General features: G+C 52.6%; 6 protein-coding genes across 6 annotated transcripts; 5 read left to right on the top strand and 1 right to left on the bottom strand.

Moving 5' to 3' along the window:
• Positions 1-394: 394 nt before the first annotated feature.
• On the top strand, positions 395-1,250 carry BDP81DRAFT_458456 (Der1-like family protein; the record flags this gene model as incomplete). The annotated part of the gene is made up of 2 exons (XM_060593414.1): positions 395-574; positions 693-1,250. 2 exons carry the CDS (start codon positions 395-397, stop codon positions 1,248-1,250), a joined length of 738 nt encoding a protein of 245 aa, XP_060448899.1.
• An 838-nt stretch (positions 1,251-2,088) lies between these two features.
• BDP81DRAFT_391020 (uncharacterized protein) lies at positions 2,089-2,824 on the top strand (the record flags this gene model as incomplete). The annotated part of the gene is made up of 4 exons (XM_060587495.1): positions 2,089-2,118; positions 2,211-2,522; positions 2,581-2,640; positions 2,693-2,824. 4 exons carry the CDS (start codon positions 2,089-2,091, stop codon positions 2,822-2,824), a joined length of 534 nt encoding a protein of 177 aa, XP_060448900.1.
• A 1,129-nt stretch (positions 2,825-3,953) lies between these two features.
• Positions 3,954-5,071, top strand: BDP81DRAFT_311674 (short-chain dehydrogenase; the record flags this gene model as incomplete). Its single annotated transcript, XM_060583741.1, has 2 exons — positions 3,954-4,076; positions 4,136-5,071. The coding sequence occupies 2 exons, from the start codon at positions 3,954-3,956 to the stop codon at positions 5,069-5,071; spliced, it is 1,059 nt and encodes a 352-aa protein (XP_060448901.1).
• A 907-nt stretch (positions 5,072-5,978) lies between these two features.
• Positions 5,979-7,316, top strand: BDP81DRAFT_311591 (UDP-galactose transporter; the record flags this gene model as incomplete). Its single annotated transcript, XM_060583731.1, has 4 exons — positions 5,979-6,227; positions 6,292-6,382; positions 6,435-6,815; positions 6,883-7,316. The coding sequence occupies 4 exons, from the start codon at positions 5,979-5,981 to the stop codon at positions 7,314-7,316; spliced, it is 1,155 nt and encodes a 384-aa protein (XP_060448902.1).
• A 1,792-nt stretch (positions 7,317-9,108) lies between these two features.
• BDP81DRAFT_312059 (MBOAT family protein) lies at positions 9,109-11,064 on the top strand (the record flags this gene model as incomplete). Its single annotated transcript, XM_060583772.1, has 5 exons — positions 9,109-9,130; positions 9,231-9,275; positions 9,368-9,467; positions 9,541-10,562; positions 10,634-11,064. 5 exons carry the CDS (start codon positions 9,109-9,111, stop codon positions 11,062-11,064), a joined length of 1,620 nt encoding a protein of 539 aa, XP_060448903.1.
• A 743-nt stretch (positions 11,065-11,807) lies between these two features.
• Positions 11,808-14,813, bottom strand: BDP81DRAFT_311723 (uncharacterized protein; the record flags this gene model as incomplete). Its single annotated transcript, XM_060583746.1, has 3 exons — positions 11,808-12,067; positions 12,120-12,544; positions 12,625-14,813. 3 exons carry the CDS (start codon positions 14,811-14,813, stop codon positions 11,808-11,810), a joined length of 2,874 nt encoding a protein of 957 aa, XP_060448904.1.
• Positions 14,814-16,453: the final 1,640 nt, after the last annotated feature.

The raw sequence follows: 16,453 nt of genomic DNA on the forward strand, positions 1-16,453 counted from the left end.
TATTTCCCACCGCCTACTCAGAGGCCACCTCTCCGGATGGATATCATACCTGCACCAAGCTGGGCGATTACTCGTACTGTCACTCTCTCTAACTCCAGTCACTCACCAAAGCTGGCGACTTGTCTGACCGTTTATTCCGATCCAACTACGTCCTTCCGTGTGATCGCGGTCAGTCATTCGGCCTTCCCTGTCGACAAAGATCAAACGTGGTGTCATCCATCGTCCCCGACGCTTTGCAACGCCCCCACCTAGACGCTCAGACGATCAAGATACTTAGACGGCATTTCACACCCTTCGATTCTCTCACAGCTCCGACACACCAGGCAATGAGTGCAATTGCTTTACCAAATAATCTCTGCCTTTGAAGCGCTCTACCCGCGATCCGCTACGCACCATGGACCAGATGATGGGCGACGGGGGCCGATTCCCCCTTGAGACGTGGTTCTGGGAGATGCCCATATGCACCAGATGGTGGACGACGGCGACCGTTCTGACTAGCGCTCTCGTTCAATGTCAAATGGTTACTCCTTTCCAGCTGTTCTACAGCTTCCGCGCTGTTTTCGCCAAATCCCAGGTTCGCCTAACCCCCCCATTCTTCAGTTTTTGTTGCGCGTTCCTCGCAGCCGCATGACAAGCTAGTTCTCCCCCCAAGATATCTGGACAATCGCTGATCACTCTGAATACCTTCATAGTACTGGCGTCTTCTGACCACGTTCCTCTACTTCGGTCCATTTTCTCTCGATCTGCTATTCCACGTCTACTTCCTCCAGCGCTACGCTCGATTACTCGAAGAGTCCTCTGGCCGCTCTCCAGCACACTTTTCCTGGTTGCTTGTTTACTCCATGGCGAGCCTTCTTCTCTTATCGCCGCTGGTCTCGATGCCGTTCTTGGGCCATCCACTCTCGTCAACACTCGTTTACATTTGGTCGCGGCGTAACCCAGATACCAGATTGAGCTTTCTTGGACTGCTAGTCTTCACAGCCCCCTACCTACCGTGGGTCCTGATGGCTTTCAGTCTTATTCTCCATGGCTCTATTCCTAAGGATGAAATTATGGGCGTAGTGATCGGTCACATCTGGTACTTCTTCACTGATGTGTACCCGCCTTTGCACAATGGGTCGCGCCCATTCGATCCCCCAAGCTGGTGGAGGAGGCTTTTCGAGAGACGGCAGGTGGAGGAGACAGCGGATGGCATCAACAATGAGATTGCCATTGCCGGGGGGCCAGAGCTTGCTGCTGATGTCCGATGATGGGACATACTGGGCAAGTCTATGGGTGAATGCCAAACAAGGCGGGAAAAGTTGATGGAATTGGCAATATTTGCATGGTTCTTGGCGTTGGGGTATCAATATCGCCATCCTACGGCACATTTGTTTGTATCCATGCATGGTCTTCGGCAACGAAGCGCCTTGGCTTGAATCTGCCACGAAGCATAGATACCCCAGAGCTGACTTCCACACTTGACAGTTATGACAGGGGAAAGCACATGTCAACTTGCCCCATGCGTTGATTGTTGGCTGTGCCCTGTTCTCTTTGCAACGTGTAATTTCCCTTGTCTGGCAACAACTTGTTCTGCTCTCTCTTCCGCCGTCTGCACGCAGCACGCAGAGCGCGATGAACGAAAAAGGGCTACTATAACTCAAGTTGCAATTTGGCTGACTAAGGTAGTTCTTCAGGTTGCCAGATCGCATGACGGGCTCTGGCCATCTTGACCTCCATTCAAGGTTGCTGTTTAGATGGTGGGGTCCAGCCCGGAACGACCTATGGCAGCCCCACGTGCTGCTGAAAGGACGGACGACCTAACGACGTGCTTTATTTCCAGTACCTACCTCTTTTGATGACCCCACCTGCTGAGCCAATTGCGTCATTTCAAATGCAAAAAAGTGAACTCGACCTCATTATTGCCTCCAAAGCGCATTCAAATTAGCAATTAAATATTGTTGCCAACCATAAAACCTTTTGATAATCGACCCTCCGGAATATTATTGAATCAGTCTTCTTGCTGCAAAGGCTACACAGACGTGTAAAGATTCTCAGTCCCATCGTCATACAACTCTCAGGCTTGCAATACGCTACCAACTCACCAACATGAAGGCTTATTGGTATGACGGTCTTGATGTAAGTCGCGGATGAGTTCTTTAAATTTTGCAGATTGAGCAAAGCTAGAGTCCTTGGTAGTAGTTCTTTACTGACTGTTTTTGACACCACAGGGTGACCAGCGCCTGGCACATGACTCTGGCAAGGAGGTTACCGTCGAAGACCTGAAGAAGCTTGGTGTCTTTTACCATCAAATCCCTGATTTGGATGGGGTCAACCAGCTGGCGTCGGACCGCGGGTACCGAAACAGAGACGAGATTGTTGTATCACCAGAGAAGATGGGCGAGATTTATGAGGAAAAGGTCAAATCCTTCTTCCATGAGCACTTGCACGAGGATGAGGAAATTCGCTATGTTCGCGACGGTCAAGGCTTCTTTGACGTGAGGAGCGTTGATGACGCCTGGGTTCGTATCCGTGTCGAGAAGGTAATAGTGCTATCATGTATATCGACAGATGGCGCTGCGGCCGGCTGACTATTGGCAGGACGACTTAATCATCCTGCCTCCTGGCATCTACCACCGCTTCACAACCGACGAGTCCAACGTAAGCAATGTTCACATATACAGAGGTGACACGATTTGCTAACAATCCATAGTACATCAAGGCAATGAGGCTCTTCAAGGATGAGCCCAAGTGGACTCCTTTGAACAGGACGAAGGATCTTGACGTGAACCCGCACAGGAAAGAGTACGTTTCGCAATACATTCAGAACGGCGTGTCAGCATAGGCAACCAGCCAAGGACGTGGTACACGTAGTAGAGTTTGTGGCTCTAAGCGAAGACCATGGATGAGGTAGTGGGAGTATGAAGATGCTATATGTCACTTGTTGAATCTTTTGCACTCTTAACTTGTGTTTAAGTACGGTGAATATCCCTCTTTGCTCCTTCTTGACCGATTTATACTCGGCAGACAGGCGTTGAACTGGGCAACGCCTTTCCCACCATCTCCCTCCATCGCACGACGAAAACGAGATGAGATTTGACGAGATTTGTTGGATAATTGCTGTGTCGGTGCCGAGGCTTCATGGATACTACGTTGAACCGACAGTACGATTATTCCGTCAAACGAAGACCTGCCTGCCAACCCTAAGATGCCAGTACCTGAAATGCAAGCGTTGGTTCAATCACACCTGGCTCTCCCAGCTTGGGTGCTCTTCTGGAACCAGTAAATAGTATTGAATAATCACCGTATGACCTTGGCTATCATGAGGAGGCGATGCGGGAATCGCCCAACACCCTATGGCTGAGTCTGGTCGAAACGGGCCCGAGAAGCTAATTATAGATACATGAACTCATGCTCCGTACCCAGTTGCTTAGGTATGCATGTATCGGGATATCACTCGAGATTGAAAAGGGGATACGGGGAAGTGGGGTACGGATATACCGCGTACTGATCTACCGAAATCGCCGGGTTCATTCAGCACTGGTCACTTTGCAGCCTTCAACAACCGAATCCTCATCGGCCTTGGTGTTATTGGCGCAGACAAGTGTACTTTGCCCGGGCATGTAATAAACCATATCCAAGGCCACCAATATTTGCTTTTGCGCTTCACATTACCTCTCCTCACACATGGATGCGCTGAGCAAGTCGGAAATTCCATTTTCCCCTTCGTACCTGACCCTACGGGAGTTACTAGCTCGGTTATCTGCACTTCCGAAAACAACCAGCATTTTACCGTCCCCCTTCCATTCATCTCACACTCAAAAGTGCATCTGGTAGACCCTTTCCGTGACAAACGGGCTGCAACGACTGCTCCTCTGGAGACTGCTTCCATACCGACTGTCAAAAGGCCTTGAGTCTGTCTACAGAGCTGTGTAAAGCCCGCAACAACACCCAGAGGTTATAAACCGAGCACCATGGACGTATGTAGTGAGAACAGCGGGACTCCCGCCGACGGGCCATCAAGAGTGAAGCTCCAGCTCCCAGCTAGCTGTGATCCACCACAACTTGATGGCGAGAGAAAGCAGCTGGTCTGGGTCGTAAGTGATGGGACACCCTCATCCTACTTTCTGATGTTGACTAAGCACTTCCTGTGCAGGTATTCGGTGGAACCGGCCACATGGGTAGATCTCTCGTCAAATCTGCCTTGTCCAAGGGAGATCTTGTCACTTCCGTGGGCCGCGTCTTTGAGACGACTCCAGAGGAAATGGTTGCGCAGCAGGACAATGAAAATTGCCTGGGGATGCTGTGTGACGTTCGAGCGAGAGACTCGGTAGCGCGGGTCATTGAACGGACGTTGGAGCGGTTCCAGCGATTTGACGTTGTCGCCAATTGTTCTGGCTATGGCGTAATCGGAGCATGCGAGGACCAGGACGAGCACGAAATTCGCAATCAGTTCGAGACGAACTTCATGGGTACTTTGAATATCATCCAGGCCAGCCTACCCTACTTTCGCCAACAGAACGGCGGCCGTTACCTGATCTTCAGCTCGACGTCAGGAGCTCTGGGCGTTCCAGGCCTTGGCCCGTATTGTGCTACCAAATACGCCGTCGAGGGACTCATAGAAGCTATGCTCTACGAGACAGACTCATTCAACGTCAAGGCAACACTAGTAGAGCCAGGGTTTGTTCGAAGGGACGAGCCGGACACCCTTGCAACGCCGTTGCCAACCTGGGGCCACTTCCTTATCAAACCTGCGAGCGAGGCTTACGCGCAGGCGACATCACCAGCATTGCATGCCAAAAGAATGGTCCAGTGGCTCGGTGACCGTCAGCCAACAAGCGCCGTCAAGTGCGCGGAGCTTGTCTGGCAGTTGGCTCACTGCTCGTATCCCCCGTTGCGGCTCCTCCTAGGAAGCTATGCAATAGAGAGCATCCGCGATAGGCTGCGGTCTGTCACTGAAGAACTAGAGGATTGGAAACATCTGAATTTCCCCGCGCCGCCTGATGAAGGGGAGGGAAAGGAGGCTCGGGCAGATCAAGATGAAAGCATGGTCGACTCTGGGCAGGATGCGCCTGGCCAGGGAACGGCGTAAAGGTTGTGTGTCGAGCCACTGCAAACTTCCATTGTCAACTGGGATCAGTGGCTCCTGTGTGAAGTATCCCGCAAAATGCAATGCGCAAGCATGGTACTCCCCGTACGGCGTACTCCAAGCTTTGATATGTAGACATCGGGTTAGATACCTACCTAGGTATTCTTCTACCAAAGAGCAGTACGAATACCTATCTCGGCACCTTTGGTAGGCAGGCCGGGATAGGCACGCCGAAAAACAGAGCAAGGGGCTTATGTAATTCTGAAGAAGAAGAAAAGCAAATAATAAATAAAAAACATGCTGGGGCACCGTGACACTTTCCCTGACTGCCTGTGTCGAATTGGAATGGTGCACCCCGGGGCTGCCAGGTGTCCAGTGCCCATGGTCCCTTGTATTTATCCCTTCTTGCGAAAGATACTTCCTTGGCTGCTTGGCTGGGCTGTCGCGGGTGGTATTATGGGAGCTTACGTGCCCCAAAATTTCTCCACCTGGCCTGTAGAGAGCACTAAGGCAATCCAATTTGAGGTGAGATTCCGTGACCCTTGATAGGTAGGCGCACGCGTGTTCCCCTGCGTTCCCGTCCCGTCCGTTCTAATGCCCAAGAGCATTTGACCCCCTTAACCTGCGTTTTCTTTCTCGTCCCTAGATCTTCAGCATCGCTTCCCCAACAGCCAGATCACCTCGTCCGCAGACAACGAAGCGTGGAGGACTGCAATAACGACTCGATCAACCCATCACTACCTCCTACCTCGTCGACTTCGCGAAACGATTGTGCACGAGTCTCCCCATCACCGAATCCCGGCGCATTCGCAAGCTCCAAGGCCGCGTCCTTCGCCAAAATCGTTGAAGCCAGCTTGCTTCCACTTCCAACCTCACATACCGTCCAGACAAGTGTACACCAAGCGCCATCATGTCGGACAAGAAGAACGAGGATTACGAGCTCCGTCCCTCCGAGTCGTTTGGAGAGAAGGATGGCTTTCTGGCTCGACCTCCCGCGAGGCCGCGTCCTGCTCTTGGATCGCCAATCAGCAAGATCGACAACAGTCCCGGCGCTGCCATCCTCGCATACTGCTTCTCTTCCATCAGCATGACGGTCGTCAACAAGTACGTCGTGTCCGGTCAGTTCTGGAACTTGAACTTTCTATACCTTGCTGTCCAGGTGCGTTCGATTCAGGCCAAATCCACCGTCTCGGTCTCGTCTAACCCAACCATGCTATCTCTAGTCCATCGTGTGCATTCTCACCATCGTCGTCTGCAAGAACCTTGGAATGATTACGAACCTGGCGCCATTCGACACTGACAAGGCAAAGAAATGTTGGTCATGTCCTACGTGATGCAGGCATCGGCCGAAGCTTACAATATGCAGGGTTCCCTATCGCACTCCTCCTGGTGGGCATGATTTACACAGGCACCAAAGCCCTGCAATTCCTCTCTGTGCCAGTCTACACCATCTTCAAGAACCTGACCATCATCGTCATTGCGTATGGTGAAGTGTTGTGGTTCGGCGGCAGTGTCAGCCCTCTTGCCCTTCTCTCTTTTGGCCTGATGGTCCTCAGCTCCGTTGTTGCCGCCTGGGCTGATGTCCAGCACGCCCTGGGAGGTGGCTCGCAGTCTGCCGAAGCGTCTGCCGCCGTTTCGACCTTGAACGCTGGGTACGCATGGATGGGTATGAATGTTTGCTGCACTGCGGCTTACGTGCTGGGCATGCGCAAAGTTATCAAGAAGATGAACTTCAAGGACTGGGACAGTGAGTTACCCTCAATGCTGAGACATGGCCCCGTGATTAGGAGAAATTACTGACGAGTTTCATGAAGCCATGTTCTACAACAACCTATTGACGATTCCCGTCCTGATCGTTTGCACCCTCCTCGCCGAAGACTGGTCGTCGGCAAACATTGAGAAGAACTTCCCCGTCGAGTCTCGCAACAGTCTGTTTGTCGGCATGATCTACTCGGGACTCTGCGCTATCTTCATCTCATACTGCTCTGCATGGTGCATCCGTGTAACATCTTCAACGACATACTCTGTGGTTGGCGCACTCAACAAGCTTCCCATCGCCATCAGTGGTCTGGTCTTCTTCGACGCCCCTGTCACATTTGGCAGTGTGTCGGCCATTGTTGTGGGCTTTATCAGCGGAATTGTCTACGCGTGGGCAAGGATCCGTCAGACGGCGGCTTCCAAGATGTCATTGCCGACGACGCAACCCATGAGCGCGAGCTCGCAGAGCAATAGGGATGCGAACAAGTAATAGCAGCCAGTATGGAAGGTGGCGGGACTATAGACAAGATTGGAGCGTAGCTTGTCCGCGTAAGAACCTTGAGTCAGCGGCACGCTGACGACGGCCGTTATCTATCCCAGTTTGGACAGCCGGCCGTGCAGGAGTGATGGCCGAGGATGCAATAGCATGTGACGCCGGCCAGCATCAGCTTCGCTCTGCTCTCGAGGTCAGAATAGACAAGAAAACTTGTGCCGCAATGCATGCTCAGCCTTTGGGATATGGGCGGAAGAACGGAATAAGAAGAAGCACGAGAGATAAGATATGAACAGGCGTGTTAGAATACTGCAACATTTCGTTTGCTGACGAAATGAATGTGGAACGATAGTACAGTACTCCGGACGATGTAGCAATGTTGTAATGTCATGACTCTGATTCTACACGGGCCTTAACAGCCTTCCCAAGATCCGTTGTGAAAGAAAGGGTTGGGCCGGGGTCGACAAGACTGCGATCCATTTTAAGGTGGTTTTATTCAACAAGATGTGGCGGTGAGTTTGGTTGAGAAGCTGAAAATTCCGAGGCGCCCCAATCTGACAGCACCTAGGCAGTGCACCCACGTCAAAGCTTGGTGCTGGGCAGCTTGCTCCATGTGCTTTGAGGTATGATACGGTTTTCAAGAGAGAAAACTCGAGCTATCAGCGTGTCTTTTGCTAGGTGGCTAAAGTAAGGTACCTAGGTAGGTAGCGTCGGCACCTGAGCTTAGCTGCCACGCTGCCCCAAGGTAACTGTCTGGTGAAGAAGGAAGCAATGGTGGTTCTTCCTAAAGCTTGTGGCCGACACACGTGGGGCCTTCCTTCGAGAGCATACCTAGGTATTCGTACAGGCTACCAGCAATCAGGATCCCGTCGTGACATCACCCTTCACCGTAGGTAGGTACCTTAAGTACCTTAGGGTGTGAGGCAGGTGGTAGATAGCAGGCTCTAGCTTCACGGGTGCGTCCTGACTGGGCTCTAAGCTACCTTCAGCATGACTTCGGCAGCAGAACCGCGAGGGAAACCTTAAATAATTTAAATCTATAATATTATACTTATATTTTTATTACAGTTTCTATCAAAACCCTAGAAAGAATATAAGTTATATTTAAATTAAAGTCTTTTAAAAATATATTTATAAATCTTTTAAAAAAATAATTAGAAACAAAACTATAATTATATCATACATTGATTCAAGGATAAATAGAGAAAATAGACTTAGACTTCTGTACTGTTCACTGTTCCCGGTTCTGAATTTCTTTTCCTAAATGGGTGGGGGTTAAGAGAAAATTAAATTCCGTTGGCATTGATGGTGGGGGGAGAAGTTCTAGGGACTGCCTCCACTACCTATCCCCCTCCCCCTTGCGACCTGAGAATGGCCGGCCCATCGCCAACAGGTCCACGTGCCATTTCAGCCGTCACACGAAACCGTTGTTCTTTTTTTCTTCTTAAGACGATCCGCAATCACAGCTGCTTTGCCATAACCAGCTGTTTCCAGCTTTAGCTCCCGTCCCGTCATCCGAAGTTGGCACGCCGCCACATGATCCCGACATCTATCACCAAAGCCAAAAAACCTCAGTTGACAAACCCCCAGCCCATCGCTCACTCCCCCTCGGCGTAGGGTTGACCTCTCCGAGCCTCCACCTCTCGGTGTTTTGCCTCTCCTTTAAATCGTTCCCCAGGAGCTATGGACTGAGCGTTTCCTCGACGTCTTTTCTTACTACAACTCAGCCTTGCACCTTCTCGTCGTTGTCGGATCCATTCAATAAGTGGCAGTGGCCGTCAAAGCCAACATGTTGCCATTCATTCATAAGCGTACGTATCATGCGCCCTCGACTAACATCTTCTCGATTGTTTCTATGTTGGCTTCTTCCACTACCGAAGCCTCTCTTGCTAACTTTTCTTGACTATGCAGCTTTCGAGCTTCTCGCTTCGCGCATCGGCGCATCTCCAGACGAACGTCGGTCCCTCCTATCAAGCTCGACTACATGGCGAAGCTCTCCGAACCCTCGTTCCCAACAGAGCACCAGCACTGACACCTCGATTTTACAGTGAAGCTCGTCTTCTCGTTCCTCATATCATACCCACTAGCCGGCTTGCTCAAACGAGTTCCCGACTCTAGGCCTGACCTCAAAAACCTCTTCATAATAAGGTATGCTTTCCAGCAGATACCCACATCTGTCTTCCTACTGGCCATGTTGTTGACACTTTGGCTCTTGGAATAGTACCTCCACTTTCTATCTGGTCGGCCTTTTCGACTTGTGGGATGGAGTGCGCACTCTTGCCATAGCCTCCGCCGGCATCTACAGCATTGCGAAGTACCTGCGCACTAGCCCATTCATGCCATGGATCGGCTTCACGTTTCTCATGGGCCACATGTCCATAAGTCACATCGCTCGTCAAGTAGCCAACAGCCCGTCTTCTGCCGATATCACTGGCGCCCAGATGGTACTTCTGATGAAGCTTAGCGGTTTCTGCTGGAACGTCGCCGATGGTCAGCTACCGGACGACCAGGTATCTGATTACCAGAAAGAAAGAAGATTGATCGAACTTCCAAGTATAATGGACTATGCTGGATACGTACTATTCTTCCCTTCGCTCTTCGCCGGACCTGCTTTCGACTATACCGACTACCGCAAATGGATAGACACCACAATGTTTGACCTTCCGGCCCAGGTCGACCCCTCAAAGAAGCCTCCTGTCAGGAAGAAGAGAAAGATCCCTCGGAGTGGCACACCTGCTACTTTGAAAGCTGCTAGCGGCCTGGGGTGGATTGCGCTCTTCATGATCCTCTCTGGTTACTTCCCAATCACCTACTTAACGAGCCCTGCGTATATGGATCATGGGTTCTTCCACAGGGTCTGGATTCTTCACATGGTCGGGTTTACGGCCCGTTTGAAATACTACGGAGTTTGGTGCTTGACCGAGGGCGCTTGTATCTTGGCAGGCCTGGGCTATAATGGCGTTGATCCTGTCACCGGCAAAGTGTCATGGAACAGATTACAAAACATCAACCCCTGGGGTGTCGAGACAGCCCAAAATACGCGCGCCTACCTTGGCAACTGGAATATCAACACCAACAACTGGCTGAGGAACTATGTATACCTCCGGGTCACGCCTGTTGGGAAAAAGCCTGGATTCCGCGCAAGCCTTCTCACGTTCAGTACCAGTGCCCTCTGGCACGGCTTTTATCCCGGCTATTACATGAGCTTCATCCTCGCCAGCTTCATCCAAACCGTAGCCAAGAGTAAGTACACCTTTGAGAGAGCCGCTAGAGAGCCAAGGCGAGTGCTATGATGGACTAACGACTAATGATAGACTATCGCCGCTACTTTCGGGCTTTTTTCCTCGACGCGAGCAGCGGTGCGCCCACCTCCAACAAGGTCTACTATGACATCGTCTCGCTTTTCGTTACTCAGATCGGCATGTCCTTCGTTGTCAGCCCTTTCCTTGTGCTAGAGTTCTCCGGCTCGGTCCAGGTGTGGGCTCGTGTCTATTTCTATACCATAGTCGGCACTGCGCTTTCCATGGCCTTCTTTGCCTCTCCGGCAAAACAGATCCTTCGCAAGCAACTCGAGGCACGTCAAGGCAAAGGCGGTGCCAAGCTGACCCGTACTCTGAGCTCAGACAGTCTTTCAGGCCGGGAACCGGTCTTGGGTGTGTCGGCCGACCCTCAGCGGGAGATCGACGAGGCCATGGAGGAAATCAAAGCCGAGGTGGAAGCTAGACAAAGAAGCAAAGCTGCTTAAAGGACACTGACAAGGGCGCCATCTCTGTAGAGAATTGTTCTTGTCTCCGTCTAGAGGCCCTTGTTCCTGCAAATGCGAGAACAACGTTAATGGAGGAAGAGCTATCGTCAAAGTTGCGAATTGGGCGGGTCAGTGTGGTGTAAGAAGCCCTCAAAGGGCAGGTCATTAGACATTGCAGGCTATGCAGATCTAAAACTAAACCATTATAATATGATGTCTATATCCCACAACAGTAACGTGATGCCACTGTCTGGCTCGTCTCAAACCACCCAACACCAATGCCAGCATGTTGACTCCCGTGTAAAGCCAAGGGGGGTATCGTCAAGCAATCCAAGTCGCCCAACGAGAAAATCAAAAGGAAATGCCATCATGTTGTCATCAGGGGTACGGCCCAATCTGGCCAGGTGTACAATTACAGCGGACTATATAAGGCTGGCAGGCGTCGTCGTGCGGAGCCATTAGACTATATGGTAGAAATGGCCGGATGGTCGGCTGCCGAGAAAACTTGGTATGTGCATGTCTATATGAGAAAAAAATAACTGATGTCGTAGATTCGTGAAGGGATTAAGTCGTTACCCCAGTCGTAATGCCGATGCGCTGAATTTCAACGGCCAATGATGCTTTTGATGAGTACTCACTTTTTTGCCGAGGCCGAAAGCTGTGTACCGCGGCGTGTTCGAGCACCAGACCTCTTGTTCGAGGTGGTGCATAGAGCTAGAAAGGAGGTGGCAGGGGACAGGCGGCTACGCCATTTGGCCCCAGCCTTGCTTTACGCCGACGACAACGAGAGCCGCAATGGCGCCGACGACGAGAAGACCGATGACGGACATGTACCGATTAAGTGCACGCCACCAACGGGCGCTTTGGAAGAGGGTCTCGTCGACCGCTGCAACTCGCCGAGGAAGGTCTCGTTCTTCGTCTATCAGGCTTGATCTAGGGTCGCGCTCGGCCATCTCAGCTTGAGGGTCCGGGGGCAGCGGAAGGAAGGCAGCAATCATCCATGCTGGCTAATGTTAGCCTTGTCAATACAGTGCCGTTAAGTAGGAGTGCCTCACCAAATGGGAATATAAATCCCAGAGCGAAGAAAGCAACTTGCACGTTTCGCTTGCCCAGCATGCTTGTCTCGCCAGACCACGTCATGGAAGGTGGCTCCCAGATGCTGTGACGACCAGCCCTCTGATCACGCCGCAAGTGGGGTGACCAGATGCTGGATGTTTTCTTTCTTAACCCGCTGCGCATTCGGTTATCCGTTAACGGCGCTTGGTTGATCTCCATGGAGCCGACATCTGACAATGGCCGAGGGTTGGCAAGATTTACCTCCCTTGGCCGCCGCCTGGGGCTGTAGATGTTCATGGCGAGCTGTTCAACACCGGGGGAATGGCTTTGGAACGAGCTGGGTGGCCGGCTGTCATTCGGATCCGACATCATCGAGTCTCCTGAGCTGGCAAGGAATCGACGTTCCCCGCTCCCGTAGTAGAATCTATAAGTGGGCGATTACGTTAGCTTATGGCCCGATTTCTGAGATCACACTGCTTCCTGCAGGATATCGGGTTCACTTACTTGGCCCAAGTCGGAATGGACGCCGAGTTAAGGCTATTCGCACGGGAGCTACTAGAGGAGTGAAGGTTCCGATCCGATGAGGAACTCGAGAAGAAGCTTGAAAGGCCGGTCCGTGAAGGACGTTGATGAAGCTGGTTCAGCTCTGCCAGGCCGTCGCCATGTTCATCTCGATCAGTAACCATACGAAGCGTGTTCCCTCTGCTGTGTGTAGCTTGAGGGCGTTCAAGAGAATCCGTAAAGGATCTTGAGTGAGAAAGTGAGCGCTCCTCGTTGGCAGCTAGCGACGATGAAATGCTGAGCATCTGCCGGCTATGGCTGCTCAAAGGTATGCTACCCCGTCTTCCAGGCACAGACCATGGTGACACGGAACGTGAAGGAGGCTCGCTGTCCCCCTCACTCTCCGAAATAACGGTGGATAGTTGTGAGCTCCATTGGTGAGGATGGGTGGTCATGTGGGATTCAGCAGGAACAGAAATGGGGGCGGGTCCCGTTGGCGCAGCTTGCGCGTCAGGCTGCCGACCTGGCTGGCTGGCCAGAACACGGGATCGATAAAATGCGGCAGGAGATGCGAGGAAACTCTGGGCTGCTTCGAGAGTGAGTGAGCCAGAAATCGACTTCACCGACGCTGCACGGCGTAAAGAATCCCTCGATCGCGACTTGTAATATCCAAACCTCTCGTTGGACCTCTTCTTCGCCTTGTAGGGTTTCAGCGGGGCCACCAAAAGGCTTTCCTGCGAGTACTCGGGCCTGATACGGGAACGACGGCTAGAGGCCACAGATGATGGTGCTGGGGACGATGCGCCGAGCACAACGTAGTTTTGTTCGCTATCGGCCGTCTTTGGGGGACTTCTCTCGGCAGAAGAAGGCTCTGGAGGTGAAGACCGGCCGAGAACTACGTAGTTGGAGTGACTCGATGATGGCGGCTGCAACGACTCCTCTCGTTCGGGCGAAGAAGGTAAGCTGGAGCCGAACACCTTGTAGTTTGTCGTCTCTGAGGTCGTCGATGGCGCATGTAAAACGCTGTCGGCGTCGGTTGCCTGGGGTGAATTGGAGCCGTAGACTTTGTAGTTGGTCTTTTCTGAAGACGTGGACGCAGTGACGGATGACTGAAATGAGGTTTTGGGCTGCAAATCGTGAGGGTCGGAAGATTCAGACGAATCAGTGGCAGGGGCCTCTGGCAGCGGCGCGAGTCGAGAGCCTGATGGGGATGACTGGTAGGATGGGGCTGGATCGGATTCCGGGTAGAGTAGCGTCGACTTTTGCTTCTGCTTGAGATCGGGAGTGTTGGGAACCTTGCGTAGGCCACCGACCATTCGATAGTTCCAAGGAGACGACGTCGAAGGCCCGGCTGTGCTAGTAATAGAATCACCTGCTAATTGCGTTGTCGAGGATGCCGGGGTTAACGTGGATGCGAAGCTTTGATCCGGGTAGGAAGTCACGGTTGAGCTGGGACGATTTTCACTGAAGGCGTCTGAAAGGCGCTCATGCGAGGCGGTAGTCGAAAGTGATAGCCTTGGGGCGGTGCTAGAGGCATGGTCTCCTTGGGTTCCGGCCCGCTGCCCCTGAGGCAAGAGGGAGAAGGTCTTGCCGTCGGCGTTGAGCGTAATGAGATTGCGACGACGGGACAAGGGGCGCTTCGCTGAGGGTGTGACAGGCTCGTTGTCGGCGCTGCGCTGGGTAGACCGGGATCGTGCATTAACGTGGGAAATATCAGTCTGATGTGGTGGAGTGGTAGGGACAGGGGTGGTGGGGGACGATTCGTCGCCGGGCAAGGAGTCGGATCGCAGTTTCGAGCCTGAAACACCGCTATCCCTGGCGCTCACCAATGGGAAGGTTGAAGAGGCTGGTGATAGCACCGAGGTTCGTGTGCTAGAGGATTGAGACCGTCTATGAGAATAGCGGTCGCTGGCACGGCTAGCGGTGCGGTCGTCGGTCCATGAAAAGCTGGTGTGATCGTAACCTGAAGGGTTTGGAGAAAGCAGTGCGGTGGTCGATGTCGGAGTGCGTGATGATGAAGCCGAGGCGGTCGAATCTCGATTTTTGTCGCTTGGACGAGGCGGGCTGTAGGGGACGATGCGGATGGCTAGGGAGTTGGACTGGGAATTGGAGCGCTCATGTAGCGGCCTCCGATGGGACCGGGAAGGGCTGCCCCGGGAGGGGCTCCCAGACCCGGACCCGGACCCGGACATGCTCCGTTAGGGGGCTGCGGGAAGATGGAGAAACCGGTGGCTTTCGCAGATGAGCGTAAGCGTCGAGGCGGGTGGTCTTGGTCGGCGTGGGGTATCCGGGCCATGGAGTGCGAGTGGCACCCAAGCTTAACGGGGGATAAGATGATCGCGGGAGCAAGGCGGGGGGCCGAGCGCAATGGGATTCTCGGAGCGGCTGACTCGCCGAGACCAGCACGGCTACGGTGAACAATTGTGACGGACACCGATCCGGTCTGTGCCCTAGCTATCTCGAATTAAAGTGCGGTGAGGAACATTCACAGTTGGCTTTGATTGTGCAAATTCCGGCAGTCGTGGTCATGCGGCGCCGTTAGGGAGTGGTGTGTGTGGAAGTAGTTGGTTGTTGTAGCTTGGGGCGGTCAAAATGCGCATTGGTTTTCAAATTTTCTGAGGGGATTGCGTCGAGGAGGGCTTCGTCGAGTCGGATGCGTCTAATGTCGTCGGGGAACCGGAGAGGTTCTGTGTTGTTCCGACTTGAGTGGGTTGGCCCAAATGAAAATGGTTCAAGCTCATGGGAGGGCGGCTCCTCTTCATTAAGGTGGTTGTACGAATGTGTAGTGATTGAGAGAGTGTCGTCGATGGATGGCGCGTGGCGTTGCGTGACTGGCCTTTTCTCGTCGATGGTTTGCGTGTGTTGCGTGTGGAGTGGCCGCAACGTCCAAAATTGGGTGAAACGAGTGAGTGATTGACTGGGTTCGAGGTGATGCGTGAGATAAGGTACTATAGTGATAAAAGATACTGGCAATGAACAAGAATGGAAAAAGGCAAAGAAAAGACGTCACGAGGGACGATAAATGAGGGTGGGTGATTATTACAGGCGAAATGGCCTTGAGATGCAACTGAACAGACGAGACAAGAAAAAAGACGTCGGCAAGCACGACGAAAGATGGGCAGGCAGGCCGGAGGAGAGAGAGAGGGCGAGAAGGAAGGGTAAAGAAGGGAAAGAATTTCGGGAGCGTCAGGTAAGAAGAGGAGTAAAAAGACGAGAAAAGACACCACGGCCACTCGGTATGGGCAGACGACATTAAGGTACCTTTAGGTGGGCACCTCTAGACTCTGGCTGCCATTGCTATGGAGGTGGGCAAGAAGCTCTAGCCTCCTCCCCTCTGGGTTTCTGGTGCAGCGGTGGTGCTCTGCAAGCCTGCAAGTGCAAGGTAAAGGTGACTGACTGTGTGTGTGTGTGGGAGAGATAGGCACGCCAGGCTAGGTACGGATATCAGGCCCGCAGTGAATGACCGGGGTGAAGCAGCAAGTGCAGGGTATCTTGCAGGTGATGGCTGCCCGTGGTGAAGAGCTAGACAGGGTGACAGGGCAGGGCCAGGAGGAGGAGGAGAGGAACGAACGAGTGGGAACTTGGAAGCAAACCAGGGCAGGAGCCGAGAGGAAAGCAGGGAAAGAGAAATGGATGGTGTTTCCTCTCAAGTATCCGTACCTATGTACGAAGTACGATGTACTCCGTACGTGCCTGCCAAAAGCCTCAAGGCAGGTAGGTAATGGAAGAAGGCGAGGAAGGTACGGAGTACGAAGTATAGTCAAGTGCACCTGGCAGGTAAGGTAGGTAGGAAGGAAATGTTGCTGGCCACTAACCTTGCTTTCCCCCTTTC

The sequence above is a fragment of the Colletotrichum phormii genome, assembly GCF_030913505.1.
Source record: "Colletotrichum phormii strain CBS 102054 chromosome Unknown BDP81scaffold_4, whole genome shotgun sequence".
Classification (NCBI taxonomy): Eukaryota; Fungi; Ascomycota; class Sordariomycetes; order Glomerellales; family Glomerellaceae; genus Colletotrichum; species Colletotrichum phormii.